Consider the following 16,351-nt stretch of genomic DNA (forward strand, 5'->3'; position numbering starts at 1 on the left):
TTTGTGTTTCCAAGAAATAAGACATACAGACACACTTTAGTAGGCTTTCTTACAGATTGTATGAGGCACTATAAACACTGAGGGAAGTTGTTAGACAGGCACCCTGTATTAAGGCTGAACACAGATACTTCTAAGGAAAAGAACAAACATAACTAGTTCTAAAGATGTGGCCAAAGGTAGGATTAACACTCATCCTGGTGGGTCTCCCTGTGGTAGCTATAACCCAACCCCAAGCAGCCTGTGCGACTGGCGTGCTGTAGCTGGCAAGCATGCTGCAGCAGCACTTTTTGTCACAGCCATAGCACTACCTCTCTAGGGGCTAACACAGTCTGGCAGATAGTGGTGAAAACCAATTTTACATCAGATGATGCGGTCCCCAGCATTCTGTCCTAGATCTTTTCTATTAAGTGAAGAGATAGAACGGGGGAGGACGGGTGGGTAAGGCAGGTGGTGCTAAAGACACTGGCAGCATGACAACTAAAATAAGCAAGTTGAAACAGTATGTTCTGCCTTCTTCCTAAAGCCATTTCCTTCAACAGTGATAGGGAGCGCAGGCAGTCTGCAAGTCATTAGTACACTGCTGTTTTCACTTTCACAAGAACGCTGGAAACCCCTGAATAGCAAAATCCCCCTCTCCATCCCAGTTACCTGCCAACCCTCTCTTTCTTTCCGTGCTTTCTTCCTCCTTTCTTCCCTAGAGACAACCGAATAAGGACAATCCTCAGCAATCCGCTATTTTGCTTCAATGAGGATGGGGGAGGGGAGGATCTGGTGAAAAGTGGAAAAGGAAATAGAGAAAGGTGAGAAGCAACAGCGGAAAGAGTATCGAGTGGGGGAAAAAGAGAGGTCATCGTGGGAAGGAGACAAGGTGAAGAAGAGTGCAAGAAAACTGAGGGGATGTCAGAAGAGAACTTGCTAAAGAAGACCAAAAAAAAAAAAAAAAAGAAAATGGAGGGGGAGGGCCGGTCAAGAGGGGAGAGAGAGTGAGGGGCAGGTGGAGCATGCGAGCGGGAGTTACGGAGCCAGGACCGGGACGCCCGAGGTTTGGGGCCAGCGACCGGGAGGCAGCAAGTACTTGGGAGACCGATGTCAGGGGAGTCGGGGATGGGCGGGAAGCTTAAGACCTGTTCCGGGATATCGGGGCGAGGAATCCAGGCCGATGCCCGAGCGCAGAGGACACAGAGCTCTTACCGGTAGTTTGGGGCTGACCTCGCCCTTGCAAAAGTGGCAGAAAAACCGGTGCGCGGCAACCGCGGCGCCCGCGCCGGCCCCGGCCGCCGAGGCCTCCGCCATTTTTCTCTTTCGCCGCGGCCGTCCGAGAGGGCAGCCGGCCGGTCGCTCTCCAGGTCGCTACCTCCCAGCTGCTGTCGCCGCCTATGCCGCCGCCGCCGCCGCTTCCTTAGCGCTGCCAGCCGCTCCAGAGCCAGCGCGGGTCACGTGAGTTCGCCCGGCCCACAGAGGCGGTGGCGCAGACAGCGACCCCGAGGCCCGCCTCCCAGCACCAAAGAGGGGCAGGAAGGAGAGTCCGCCAGCCGCGGCCCGCCCGCCGGCTCCTCAAACAGCCCCTCGCCGGTCCTCCAATCTCCCAGCGAGAAGAAAGAAAGAGCGTCCCCGGAAACCACCGAAACGCTGGGGTAGAGCGGCACATGTTTTGCCTCTTTGCCGGTCCTCCTCGGTGACCGTGCTCCTGCGCGAAAGGACCTTGGGCTCCCCCTCTGCCCGGGCGGCCAGCGGGAGCTATACGAAGCTGCAGTGGGGAAGTCGGCGGCGTTACGTGGCATTGACCCAGAGGTTAGTGGAAAATGCGGTCTGAACGAGGTGGCCCTGTCTCTGGACCCAGGGACCCAGTCCGGGACAGGAACCTGCGGTAAAGAAGTGAAGAGCCAGGAGCCGGACTCCTTGGAAATACTTTCCGGGGATGGCAGAGGGTCTGGGGATGCTTCCCCAAAGACCTGTGGATGGGGATAGTGAGACTGAAAGGCAGAGTCTTGGCTTCTGAAGAATTGGGAGAAATAAGTGAACAAACCAGTGTTTGATAGCACTTGTGATAATAAGGAAGTGATTATACAGTGGACTATGTCTGTTTCTCTTTGTGTATACTTTGTCAAGGAATAGAAATTTCAGAATTAAATACTGCCCTGCCAACAACATACTTCATCCCCTATTTGAAACACCTTGTTGAGAAGCTCTCATTTACCTCTTAGTTTATTTTGCAAAGTTGTCATTGCCTGTTCAGTCCCAATAGTCTGTGAATAGTGGTCTTAATTCTTCCAAACAATGAAGTATAGAATCTGAGGTCTGTGACAGATCGCAAAACCATCTACATCCGATCTTTAAAGTAAACTAGAATCACACATGATCCCATAAAGATAAACTTGATATTTAGTCTTCCAGTCTTTTTTTTCATGCATACGTGTGAGGCTATTTCCACAGTAATTGAACTTTCCTCTACATTTTGCTTTGTAATGAACAATTTTCTACACTAATACATATTATACTTTATTGTGAATGTTGGCATAGTATTCCATTATATGAGTATACCATAATTTATTGAAATAATCACTTATGAGGTTGTTTCCAGAATATCAGTATTCTAAAGTGACATGTTTTTATTATTCCCTTGGAACAGAATATCCAAAACAAAAGTATTAGGTCAAAGATATGCAAGATTTTAAGGCTTTTGATATATCTGCTGTCAAATTGCTCTCAGAAAGTACATGAATTTACACTCAGCAGCTCTACTCCCAACATAAAAGAAAAACTTCCCATCATACCATCTTTTTCTTTTTTTCCTAGCTCTGAGACTCCTCAGCACAATGACTCAAGCAGAAATTAAACTGTGTTCTTTGTTGCTGCAAGAGCATTTTGGAGAGATCGTAGAAAAAATTGGAGTCCACCTAATCAGAACTGGCAGCCAGCCACTAAGAGTTATTGCCCATGACACAGGAACATCGTTGGATCAGGTATGTTTGGATCACAGTAATTTGCTTCCATTTCATTAATTTCTTTAACCTACCTTTGAATATTGTTACTCCCCACCCCACAAAATGGAAAAGAAGGCAAAGTCTGTGCTAGGATCAGAATAGTGTTATTTGGGAGGGGAAAGATGATGAGACATAGTGCCCAGGGTTCTGCTTCTCAAAGTGGCTCATCGTGGCTTCTGAGGCAAATCTTGCTCCTCCTCTGCCGTATGCCATACTTCATTTATTCATGAGTCTATTAATTTCAGTACTGTGTTTAAGGAATAAGAATAATAGAGGGAAAAAAAAAAAAGAATAATAGAGGGGATGGGACTTCCCTGGTGGTGCAGTGGTTAAGAATCTGTCTGCTAATGCTGGGGACATGGGTTCCAGCCCTGGTCCGGGAAGATCCCACATGCCGCGGAGCAACGAAGCCTGTGCGCCACAACTACTGAGCCTGTGCTCTAGTCCCCACGAGCCACAACTGCCGAGCCCGCGTGCCGCAACCACTGAAGCCCATGAGCCTAAAGCCCGCACCCCGCAACTAAAGAAGCCACCACAATGAGAAGCCCACACACCACAACGAAGAGTAGCCCCCACTCACCGCAACTAGAGAATGCCCACATGCAGCAGGAAGACCCAAATGCAGCCAAAAATTAATTAATTAAGTAATTAATTAAAAAAAAAAGAATAACAGAGGGGAAGTAAATTGTACTTTGAAAGATAAAGATCAGAGGAAATATGAGCATCAGAGCAAGGACTCTTCCTGATTTCTTCCATTGACATTCGCTTCTTATTAGCTATTCCAATGGAGAGAGGGAAGACACACAGAGATTCCAGCCATCTCCTGATGTTTAGGAAACTGTTGGACAAAAATTGCCAGCAGTAATGAGCTGCATCTTCAGATTTTTCTTCTCTTTCTTCTGTGTTTTCTCTAGGTAAAAAAAGCCCTTTGTGTCCTCATCCAGCATAACCTGGTGATATATCAGGTGCACAAACGTGGTGTGGTAGAGTATGAAGCCCAGTGCAGCCGGGTGTTGCGAATGCTTAGGTATCCCCGGTACATCTATACTGCCAAAACGCTGTACAGTGACACTGGTGAGCTGATTGTTGAGGAGCTCCTGTTGAATGGCAAGATGGCAATGTCAGCTGTCGTGAAGAAAGTAGCAGATCGGCTCACAGAGACTATGGAGGGTCAGTACTGTATCCACAGCTGTTAGCAAAAGCATAGATTGGCTGGCTGCAGGAGAGGACCCTTAGCTATCTGAGGCCATCTCACTTGCCTCTTTCCTCCTGTCATACAGATGGCAAGACCATGGACTATGCTGAGGTCTCAAACACATTTGTGCGACTAGCAGACACACACTTTGTGCAGCGTTGCCCCTTGGTGCCTGCCACTGAGAATTCAGACCCTGGGCCACCGCCACCTGCCCCCACTCTTGTCATCAGTGAAAAGGACATGTACCTGGTTCCTAAACTGAGCTTGATAGGTAAGGAATTTTGGCCCCTAGATCTGTGATTTGACCTAATTGTAGATTCTTCCTTAATGACTGTTAAATGAATGACTCAATCAATTAAGCAGTTACCAAGGATTTACTCTATGCCAGATACTGTGGTATAAAGAGATGAAAAAACCATTATGGTCCCTGCCCGTATGGGGCTTAAGTCTAGTATAGGAGGCTTACATTAATCAAATAGCCTGATGGATATATAACTAACAAACTGCGATAAGTACTATGAAGGTAAAATATGGGATGTTATGAAAATATATAACAGGGGACCAGATTTACCCGGGGACTTGGGCACATGCTTCTTGGAGAAAGTGGCATTTGAACTAAGGTTTGAAGCAGAAGTAGGAGCCAACCAGTGAAGTAAGGTACGAAGGGGTACAGAGGATAAGCATTTTTGGCAAAAGGAATAGTATGTAGTGAGGAAAAAAATAGGAATTTGAGAAAGTAAAAGAAGATCAGTATAGTTAAAGTACAGTGAGGAAAGGAAAGAGAGCCATAAGTTAAGGTTAGACAGACAGGGGCTAGATCATGCAAGACCTCGTAAAGCACCTGTTCTTTATCCTAAGAGCAAAGGAAAACTACTAAAGGATTTTAAAGGAAGTAACATGATCTAATTTGCATTTTTTAAATATGTTTCTGTCTGTAGAAAGGATGGGGCAATTTTTCACAAACCAGTGAAAAATTAGACATAGGAAGGGTGAGGAAGACAGAAATCAAGAATGACATCTGTGTGTCTGGCTTGAGTATGTGGGAGGATGATGGTACCATTCACTGTGAAAGGAAGCATTGGAGCAGGAGCAGTTTGAGGGAGAAAGACTATGAATTTCTTTTTGAACTTGTTGAGTTTCAGATGACTTCATCATTAACTTGAATTTCTTGTAGTTCCTGAGTCTCCTCAACATCTCTAACCTAGAGGTAGCTACAGATGTCTTTGGGATAGAGACACCTGCTTTCACCTTCGGTCATTTCCTGTTATCATATGAGGTGTAGCCTAACTGTGTAACTGTTTTGTTTGGCAGGGAAAGGTAAAAGGAGGAGATCATCTGACGAAGATGCAACTGGGGAGCCCAAGGCCAAGAGACCAAAACATACCACAGATAACAAAGAGGTAATGAGGCTTCTTGGTTAGGAGTCCTCACCCTGAGGCAAGCCAGAAAGAGCACTAAGATGACAAGCCCCAAAAGAGCTTAAACGTTCTTGGATCGAGGAGTGGTAGGATTATGAACTTCATTAAATATTGGCCAGGGATAGACTAACAAAGAGTGAACTCTGTTGCTGTGTCCCTTCTGAGGCTTAACTTACTTCAGTCATTGGACAGAGGTAATAGATTAGGCAGAAAAAGCGCCTAGAAAAGTTTAAATTGGTCAGTATGACTGGACCATAGAGACCCATGGGGATGAGTGGTGATAAATGAGTTTAGAAAGATGCGTATAGGCCTGAGCTCTTATATTCAAATGCCTTCTCAGCATCCCTGTAAAAACATCTGATAAGCATCTCAAAAGTAGTATGGCTAAAACAGAGTAATCGATTTCCTGCTCCCAGATATCTACTCCCTCCTAAGCTTTCCTCATCTTAGTTAGGGACACCACCAAGGCCAACCACCCAGGACACCATTTGCTTAGGCCAAAGTCCTAGGAGCCATCTGATCTCGCAGTAAAACCTGTTAACCCAATTTCTAAAAATAATTGAAATCCAACTATTTCTTATCGTTTCCACTGCCATCACCCTAGTCCAAACCATTATCACTGTAGTCAAGACTTTGCCAACACTCTCCTAAGTGGTCTCCCTACCTGCATTCATACCTACTTAAGAGCCAGAATGACTTTCTAAATTGTTCTTTTTAAAAAATCCCAACACATCACTGATTTTTGACTCCTTTAATAGCTTCCCATTACTCTTAGAAGAAATCCAGTTCTTTACTATGGATTATGAAGCCTTACATGAGCTGCGTCTTTTTTTTTTTTTTTAATGAATTTATTTATTTATTTTTGGCTGTGTTGGGTCTTTGTTTCTGTGCGAGGGCTTTCTCTAGTTGCGGTGAGCGGGGGCCACTCTTCATTGCGGTGCGCGGGCCTCTCACTGTCGCGGCCTTCTTTTGTTGCGGAGCACCGGCTCCAGACACGCAGGCTCAGTAGCAGTGGTGCGCGGGCTTAGTTGCTCCGTGGCATGTGGGATTTTCCCAGACCAGGGCTCGAACCCGTGTCCCCTGCATTGACAGGCAGATTCTCAACCACTGCACCACCAAGGAAGCCCGAGCTGAGTCTTTACATGATCTGCTGGAGACAAGGCTCTCCAACCTCAGCTCTTCCTACTCTGTCATTCACTGTGTTCCAGCTTCTATCATTTTTTCCATCCTTCAAATGTATCATACTCTTTCTAGTCTTCAGGCTTTTGCCCTTAGGATTTCTTCTGCTTCAAATACTTTTCCCTCAGATCTTCATGTAGTTGCCTCTTTTTCATCATTCCGATCTCAGCTCAAATGCTACTTTCTTAGAGCTCAAGCACCATTGCCCACCCTCTACTCCAGTCTCTACCACATTTTCGCATTTCATCTTCACAGCATTTATAAGTAGCTGAAATTACTTATTATTTGTACAAGTGTTTGTCTCTGTACTCCCAATAGTCTATAAACTCTTCAAGGACAGTATCTTGTCCCTGGCACCTGGAATACTCGCAAGACATCAATAAATATTTCTTGATTGACTAACTAAGAAGTTTGGACTTCAACCTGAAGACAGTGGGGAGCCATTGATGAATTTTAGGCAGGTGAATGAAGTGGCTAGATTTACATTTTAGAAATATTACTATAATACAGTGGTTTATAACTTGTACAACTCCATGGATGCGTTTCAGAGAGTCCACCTGTACCATGTGCATTTTTCTATAGAGCACTCCATAGCTTTCTTCAGGGGAACTGTTGAGCCCAAGAGGTAAAAAGAAGCACTGCTCTATGAGAAATGGGGAGAACGATGCAAAAGGAACAAGATTAAATGCAGAAAACCCAGTTGCCCTTTTTTATAGTGTCCACTATATGAAAAAGAAAAATGAAAACCAGTTAAGAGGCTACTGTAGTAACCAGGTGAGTCAAGATTAGAGCCTGAAATAAGGTAATGACAGTCAGGATAAAGAAAAGTAGACTTCTGATTAATATAAAGAATAGGTAGGGGGCTTCCCTGGTGGCGCAGTGGTTAAGAATCCGCCTGCCAATGCAGGGGACATGGGTTCAAGCCCTGGTCCTGGAAGATCCCGCATGCCACGGAGCAAATAAGCCCATGCACCACAACTACTGAGCCTGCACTCTAGAGCCTGCGAGCCACAACTACTGAAGCCCACGTGCTTAGAGCCCATGCTCTGCAACAAGAGAAGCCACCGCAATGAGAAGCCCACGCACTGCAACAAAGAGTAGCCCCCACTCGCCGCAACTAGAGAAAGCCCACTTGCAGCAACGAAGACCCCACACAGCCAAAAATAAATAAATAAAATAAATTAAAAAAAAAAGAATAGATAGAACTGGGTAATTGGATAGTAGATGAGGGAGAGCAAGGGGTTAGGGATGATATTCAAGTTTCTAGCTTAAAAAACTGGGTTGGTTGTAGTGTAGTTAGCTGAAAACTTAAAAGTTTTAAGTCACAGGTGGAAGTAGGCAGTTGAGTCTATGCACCTGGAACTTAATAGAGAGTTCTAGAATTAAAGTAGACTTGGAACAGTTGAAACCTTGAGAGCAGATTAAATCACCTAAGTAGAATATGTAGAGTGAAAAGAAAAGAAGGCTGTGGACACAACCCTGGGGAACACCAGTATTTATAGATGGGATCTGGAAAAGGAATCTGTGGGGACTGAGGAAGGGTAGCCAGAGTGGTTAGAAGGAGCACCAAGAAAGAATGGTGTCATAAAGTCTAAGGGGCCACATAGAGTTAAGGAGAAAATGTCCAACCATGTCATATGCTTTAGAAATATCAAATAAGATTGGAACTGGACAGTATTCTTTGAACTTAGCAACAGGTTCCTCAGGAACTTTGGCATTTCAGTGTAACGGTGGAAATGGGTTGAGTAAATCTGTGAATGGGGATACAGCTGGGATGACCAACTCTTTGAGAAGCTCAAATTTTTTTTAAATAAAGAAATGTGGTGGGGATGTGTGCACCACGCTGAATGAGTTCTGGCCTAATGGCTTCTATTTGCTCTCTGAAATAAGAAGCAAGGTCATCTGCTGAGAGAGAAGGGAGGGGCAAATGGGAGATTTTGAGAACACTGGTAAAGAGTTAAACTAGACAAAGATTCGAGGTAAGCAAAGAGAATCTGTTTGAAGTTGGGGGTTGTGAATTTGTCATTGTGGAGGCACTAAATCCACATGGTTGAATGGTTTTTTCCTCCAACCAATTTAGTTGCTACTATATAGGAAAAGAAATGGTGAACAGTTAAATCCAAGCTTCTCACTAGAAAATGCTTCCTTGTATCTAAATGTTTCTCTCTAATCTTTTTCTCCTCCTCAGCCCATTCCAGATGATGGGATTTATTGGCAGGCCAACCTTGACAGATTCCACCAGCACTTCCGTGACCAAGGCATTGTCAGTGCAGTTGCCAACAGGATGGACCAGGTGATATCTAAGTGGGTGGGACAGTGGCTATCAGGAATATTCACTTATTTGCAGATGTGGCCATTGGCATATAGCCAGAGCCAGCACAGCAGAGTGAATTCTGATTTCCAGTTCACTTTTCAAACCCAGACAAGCAGCGAGATCGTGCGGACCATGCTCCGGATGAGTGAGATTACCACTTCCTCTAGTGCCCCCTTCACCCAGCCATTGTCTTCCAACGAGGTGAGCTTCATGTTCTTGTACTAGTTTTCTGACAGGCTCTTGGATATAATAATTATTATACATAGAGCCTGCGATTAGGTTGAGGTCTGAACCTTGAAAGGAAGGGTTTTTGCTATTTGAGGAGGGACGGGGATTATTCTTAGGTGGTAGGTACTGAAATATTTGGTCTCTTGGGAATTCAACCTTTAAAAACCTAAACCATTACCTTAGTCAAAGTATAAGTAATTCTTTTTTTATTTTTAATTTATTTTATTGAAGTATAGTTGATTTATAATGTTGTGTTAATGTCTGCTGTATAGCAAAGTAATTCAGTTATACATATATACATTCTTTTCCATATTCTTTTCCATTATGGTTTATCACAGGATATTGAATATAGTTCCATGTGCTATACAGTAGGACCTTGTTGTTTATCCATCCTATATATAATAGTTTACATCTGCTAATCCCAAAATCCCAATCCATTCTTCCCCCACCCACCTCCCCCTTGGCAACCACAAGTGTGTTCTCTATGTCTATGAGTCTGTTTCTATTTTGTAGATAAGTTCATTTGTGTCATATTTTAGATTCCACATAGAAGTGATTCTGTATGGTATTTGTCTTTCTGACTTCATTTAGTATGATAATCTCAAGGTCCATCCATGGCTGAGTAGTATTTTATTGTGTGTGTATACATATATATATATATATATATATATATATATATATAGTATAAGTTATTCTAAATTGTTCTAAGAATCCACTGTTTGGAATCTGAGCCTTGGTACTCAGGACATTATATGGCCCCTTATATTTGTTTTTTTCAATATATTTTGTATATTTTAAATTTGTTTAAAATGCTTTGTTCATTGTTTTGTTTATTGAAAATTTAATATTTAATATTTCAAATGTTTTATTTGTAATTATACTAATTTTTTGTAATTATACTAAAATTTATCCAAATTAAATATAGTTATATTATTTAAAATTTTTTTAACTTACTATATAAAATTTAAATACAAGTTTTTTTTTGATGACAAAAGTAATTACATGACCTGTATTCAAACAGCATAGAAATGTATAATTTTTTTAAACTTGTAGTTCCCCAAACTTTCAGGAATGCCAGGCATGTTCTATATCTTGAAGATGGTAGTTATGTGGGTATATACAATTGTCAATACTCATCAAACTGTACCCTTAAAATCTGTGCTTCTTGTATGTAACATACCCCAGTTTAAATAAATATATAGTTTTGCATAATCCCAGCCCCAGAGATCCTTGTCCGTAGTTTGGTACATATCTTTATTCAGACTTTTTTATATGTGTAGTCTCACATAAATGTAGATATTTATTTATTTATTTATTTATTTATTTATGGCTGTGTTGGGTCTTCGTTTCTGTGCGAGGGCTTTCTCTAGTTGTGGCAAGCGGGGGCCACTCTTCATCGCGGTGCGTGGGCCTCTCACTATCTCGGCCTCTCTTGTTGCGGAGCACAGGCTCCAGACGCGCAGGCTCAGTAGTGGCTCACAGGCCCAGTTGTTCCGCAGCACGTGGGATCTTCCCAGAACAGGGCTCAAACCCGTGTCCCCTGCATTAGCAGGCAGATTCTCAACCACTGCGCCACCAGGGAAGCCCTGTATTTTTTAACAACAAAAAAATATGGGGTTATACTCTATGTACTGTTCTAAACTAGCTTCTTTCATATGACAGTATACGTAAACTTTCTTTTCATGTCAGTATTTTTAGATCTGCCTCATTCTTTATAATGGCCGTATCATATTCCACTTAATGGCCATGATGTACTTTATTTTAATGAATTCCTTATTACTGGACATGCGAATTGTTTCTAGTTTTTTACTCTTATCAACAATGCTGCTGTGCTTTTGGACATTATTATACTTGTGATATCTAAAATTAAAACATCTTTATTTCAGCAATGTCAGCAGTTCTAAGTTCCCAGACCCATTTTCACTGTATCTTTTGCTCCACAGATCTTCAGATCCCTACCTGTTGGCTATAACATCTCTAAGCAAGTTCTTGATCAGTATCTCACTCTGCTGGCAGATGATCCAGTAAGTCTTTTCTTTCTTTTTTCCGCTGTATTTACGATTAATTTTTGCCTGCTATCAGTCTTCTGTAGCCTCATTCTCTACCTAGCCAGCTCAGACAATTTCTCTACCATCATCTGATAGGAGGGCTTCCTGCTGCAGACTCTTGGCCAGATTTGCTCTTTTGGAAACAGGATCACTGGACTTTCCATTCAAATAACACAAGCTCTCTTTTTTTTTTTTGTTCCTTTTTTTTAATAGCTTGAGTTTGTTGGAAAGTCTGGCGACAGTGGTGGAGGAATGTATGTCATCAGTATCCTTATGGGTGGTTATTTCCTTACAGTCAGGCAGCGTGAACTATGAAACAGAATGGTGACTTAGAAAAGATTTGATGATATTTAGTATACTAAGTAAGTTAGAAAATTGAACTAAAACATTGATGATAAAGAAGTGAAAGGGACTTTTAACGAACCAAATTTTAGTTAAGCAAAACTCTGACTTAAGCACCTTAGTTAATTAAGGTTTCGAAATACTTACATACCATAAATGAGACTAGTGTGAAAAACAAAATAGTATTTAAGTTTTAAATTAAAGACTCAGGGATAAAACTAAGATCACAATGACCAGGCCAAAACATTACGGCGTAACCTTAACCCACTACATAAAGACCTACATAAGGCTCTAGGATCTCTAGCCACAGCCACTCTGGAGTCAGTCATACAAGAGAGGTAAGGGGGTCACCCTGATTGGGGTTGGGGGTCAGATACTTCCTTTCCACACCCCATTTGAACAAGTGACTTGGTCATTATGTCAGTAACCAATATAGACACACCTTGGCACATCTTGCCCCATTTTCCGCTGGACTGCTGTGGATCCCACCTACTACAGCTCTTTACCCTAAATACCCTGCTGCTTAATTCCCAGTGATGCCAATGAACCATCCTTCCTAAAGCCTTTACTTACAAATGCAGGAACTGAGGCATTCAGGTGAGTCAGCAGTTGGTGACTCTTATGATTAGCGGTATTGTCATCAGTCTGTGGAGTTATGAAGGAATTCTCTGATTGCTGTTCCTCTCTGGTCCTGTCTCCACACGTGGAAACCGAACAAGCACCATCTGTGACTAAGAGCTAAAGCTAATCTACGTCGGCATGCCATTTGCTTTCTTTATTCCTTTACAGATTTGGGTCTCGCTGTGCCAGAATATTCCGTTTAGTTTTACAAAAGAAACACCTGGAGCAGAAACAGGTAGAAGACTTTGCAATGATTCCAGCAAAGGAGGCAAAGGATATGCTTTATAAAATGCTCTCAGAAAATTTCATATCACTCCAGGTAACAGTAATCACCAACCAACAGAGCTGACCTAGGATGAGAGGAACTCCTGAAGCAAACATTCTGAACCCCAAACAAACTGTATCCAGCTCTGAGACAGAAAAAAAAAAAGATTAACAAAGACATAGCAAGCACTTGAAAGATAACTGTGGAGCTTTAACCGGCCTAGTAAAAAAGAGGCATAGCCAAGAAATTACCCCAGAATCACCCTCCCTTTTTTCTTTAACTCCTAGTCCGTGTGATTTGTCCTTTCCTCGAGCCTTAAGTTTATTGTAGATTAACTCTATCGGGTCATCACTACATGCAGAGCCATGTAGTATACCCTATGAGGAAACAGATAGAATGGATTTTGGAGTCAGAATCACAGCTCTGCCTCTTACCCAGTTACACTGAGCAAATTACCTACCATCTTTTTTCCCATCTACAAAATGGTGATGGATGGTGGTAACAGAGACAATATGGCTTGTTATAAGATCAGATACAATCTACCTGGCACATAAGAGTTGCTTAGTAAATGTTAAGTGCCTTCTCTTTCTTCTCCACTCAGGATGTTGACAGTCAAATGGAAAAAACAGGGCAGCCCAACCCTCCATGTGGCTGATTGTACCATAAACACAGATGCTGTATGACTGGGGAAGAGTGAAAGTATAAGTGAAAGAGAGGGCTGAGTAGCTCCAGACGGGACAGGTGTTTACTTTGCCATTTCTGAAGAAAAGTATAAAGTCTTATTTTTCTTTCTATGGACAAATAGGAAATTCCCAAAACACCAGACCATGCGCCATCCAGGACCTTCTATTTATATACTGTGAACATCCTGTCAGCTGCCCGAATGTTGCTGCACAGATGCTACAAGGTAACTCCTCCCCAGTCCATCCACAGAGATGTCTCACCCTCATGCCTCCTTTAGCCATTTTGCCTGAGCTGCGTAAATAGAACTGTGTGCATTTCTCGTCTTCTCTCCCCTCAGAGTGTAGCCAACTTGATAGAAAGGAGGCAATTTGAAACCAAAGAAAACAAGTGAGTAACATTTTCAGTTGAGTAATTACATTTTACAAGGCCAAAAGGCTTATGGGGAAATTTCCTATAGAAGTGGAAACCAACAGAGACAATAACCAGTCTGGTTGCACTGAATTATTGGCTTAGGTTGGCATAAAGATGCATTAGTATACACTTTTCTTGTATGTCCCCAGTGAAATAATTTTGCAGATTAAATTTATGAGCAACGTATAAACTGGCACCAAACTTTAAGTACAAATGAGAGGCAGCAAGAGTTTCAGGAGTGAAGTCACATTTCTAATTAAGCTTGTAGAAAATGTCCTTCCTTAGAGAGTGACATTATCCACTTTGACCAGGAACATGGTAAAAGGGGGAGCTATGCCCCAGGGCTATGGGATAAAAGAATCTCCAAGGCTAGAGGACATGCCTCAGAGTTGCCTTTGTCTGACAGGCGTCTACTGGAAAAGTCTCAGAGGGTAGAAGCCATCATTGCATCTATGCAGGCTACAGGTGCAGAGGAGGCACAGCTACAAGAAATAGAGGAGATGATCACAGCCCCTGAACGCCAGCAGCTAGAGACCCTGAAACGTAATGTCAACAAGTAAGCATCATAAACTTCAAACGTATGTTTCAAAATACCTTGCAGACAAATCCATCTTGATATCCTGCTACCCCTCCAACTTAAGGTGAGGAAACCGAAACTCACTCTCTTCTTCCCCACCTCAATTAACAGAATTTAATCCACCTATTTCCCTAAGCTAAAAACTCTGAAGACATGTTCAGCTTCTCCTCGCTCACCAGCCGCTCCCCCCGCCACACACACACACTCTCTCATTCACCAAAGCTGCTGATTTTACTTCAGTGTGTCCCAAATCTGGCCTTTCATCTTGCTTCCCATGCAGGCCCTCCTCACCTCTTTGCCAGACCTTTGCAAATCACCTCCTGCTTCAAACCATTTCTTATAATGCTTTCACAGTTAGTATCTTTAAAGTGATTGACAATATCACTCTTCTGCTTTAAATGCTATATTGACTCCTCGTTTACAGTATAAAGACCAGACTCCTTGGCATAACATATAAGGCCTTTCACAGTCTCATAACAGCCTATCTCTTCATCCTCATTTCCTTTCACTGCTCACCGTTGACCTTCATAGGGATTTTGCTTTGAATCTGTAGATCACTCTGTGGAGTATTGCTTTCTTAATGATACTAAATCTTCCAACTCATGAACATGGAAGGTCTTTCCATTTACTTAGATCTTCCTTTGTCTCTTTCAATGAGTTTTGTCGTTTTTGGTATTCGTCTTGTACTTTTTTGTTAGATTTATTCCTAAACAATTGTTTTAGTGTTTTCTTAAATTTCATTTTTGAATTGTTCATTGCCAGTGTATGAAATAGAATTGATTTTTGTGTTTTGATTTTATATCCTATAGTTTTGCTAAATTCATTTATTAGCTGTGGTAGGTTTTTTTGTGGATCCTTTGAGCTTTTTCTGTATATAAGATCATGTCATCTGTGAATTAGAAATAGCTTTACTTCTTCCTTTTCAATCTGGACGCCTTTTATTTGTTTTTCTTGTCTAATTTCCAGACTAGAACTTCCAGTAAAATGTTGAATGGAAGTAAAAGCAGACATCTTGTCTTGTTCCTGATCACAGGAGGAAAGCTTTGTCTTTCACCACGAAGTATGATGCTAGGTGTGGGTTTTTCCTAGATGGCTTTTATCAGGTTGATGAAGTGTTCCCTTCTATTCCTAATCACTTTAAGCCTTAGCCACTCTCCGCTTCTATTTTAAAACACACTAGGTCCTTTTACACCTGTGCCTTTAACATGTGCTGTCTTCCTCCTCATTGCAAGTTAGAATGTAACTTCTCCTGGGACAGAGGCCTTATCTTTTGAATCCTCAGCAATTTCCACAGTACCTGGCACATAAGAGATGCTCAGTAAGTGGGAGGAATGATCTGTTGGTTCTCTTGCTTTCCGCCCAGTACTTTCAGGAGTAACCCAGCAATTCTCCATGACCACACACACTCCAGCCTCTAATCTTAAATATGCTAATGAATGTTCAGTGTGGGCAAATGCTTTCACTTTTTCACTCAGGTTGGATGCCTGTGAGATCCAGGTGGATGAAACCATCTTCCTGCTGGAGTCATACATCGAGAGCACCGTGAAGAGACAATGACCCAGAAGAAGAGTCTTCCTCAGAAGATCTGAGGGGATTGGAAGGAAGAATAAAGGAGGTGCCTAGATGCATTCTTTGCAGTAGGATAAGTTCCGGATTCTTGTACTGAAACCCTCTCTCTATCCCTACCACCCAGAATACACCAGAAAGAGTTTGACATATTTTTTTAAGTTTGCTGATCCTGTTTTAGAATCATCACTATATTCTACCCTCATCAAATCTTGGCAGGGGAAAGAACCTTAAATCAACTAGATTAATCATCTATCACATGCATCATTTCCCACCAAGAAGTCAGCTACGGCTGTGTTTGAACATCCCTGACAGTGAGAAAAACTTCTCCCAAAGCTGTTCGTTCCATTTTCAAAAGGCTACACCTGTTCTTTACTTTGTTAAACTGTAATCTTAAACACACACACACACACACACAATGTAGGGAATGTGAAAGACTACCACAGAGGGGGGATAAAAGCTATTTTCAGGGCTAGCAGGTGGATTGGCCCAAGCAGTCACACTAGAATCTATGGATAA

At 42.4% G+C, this 16,351-nt stretch overlaps 2 protein-coding genes across 5 annotated transcripts in view; one reads left to right on the forward strand and one right to left on the reverse strand.

The window, feature by feature from the left end:
* Positions 1-1,323, reverse strand: part of RNF115 (ring finger protein 115) — a 60,316-nt gene extending 58,993 nt beyond the window's left edge. Inside the window, exon 1 of the mRNA XM_027090994.1 lies at positions 1,192-1,323. Coding sequence (XP_026946795.1) covers positions 1,192-1,293 — 102 coding nt within the window. The 5' untranslated portion in view covers positions 1,294-1,323. The remainder of the gene's footprint in view (positions 1-1,191) is intronic.
* Positions 1,298-15,984, forward strand: POLR3C (RNA polymerase III subunit C). 4 transcript variants are annotated; one of them, XM_027090982.1, is made up of 15 exons: positions 1,298-1,791; positions 2,797-2,963; positions 3,899-4,154; positions 4,265-4,450; positions 5,491-5,579; positions 8,965-9,069; positions 9,199-9,291; positions 11,262-11,342; positions 11,580-11,631; positions 11,986-12,046; positions 12,498-12,648; positions 13,400-13,501; positions 13,616-13,665; positions 14,096-14,245; positions 15,742-15,984. In XM_027090982.1, the coding sequence occupies exons 2-15, from the start codon at positions 2,817-2,819 to the stop codon at positions 15,821-15,823; spliced, it is 1,605 nt and encodes a 534-aa protein (XP_026946783.1). In that variant the 5' UTR covers positions 1,298-1,791; positions 2,797-2,816; the 3' UTR covers positions 15,824-15,984. The 4 variants fall into 4 exon arrangements, 3 of the variants coding, with proteins under 3 accessions (XP_026946783.1, XP_026946782.1, XP_026946781.1); XM_027090981.1 differs by having other exon boundaries at positions 1,600-1,791; positions 9,181-9,291; XM_027090980.1 differs by having other exon boundaries at positions 1,600-1,791; positions 8,965-9,291.
* The last annotated feature ends 367 nt before the right edge of the window (positions 15,985-16,351 follow it).

Source organism: Aethalodelphis obliquidens, unplaced genomic scaffold (assembly GCF_003676395.1).
Source record: "Aethalodelphis obliquidens isolate GAN/ISIS:26980383/991018 unplaced genomic scaffold, ASM367639v1 scaffold70, whole genome shotgun sequence".
In the NCBI taxonomy this organism is placed as follows: Eukaryota; Metazoa; Chordata; class Mammalia; order Artiodactyla; family Delphinidae; genus Aethalodelphis; species Aethalodelphis obliquidens.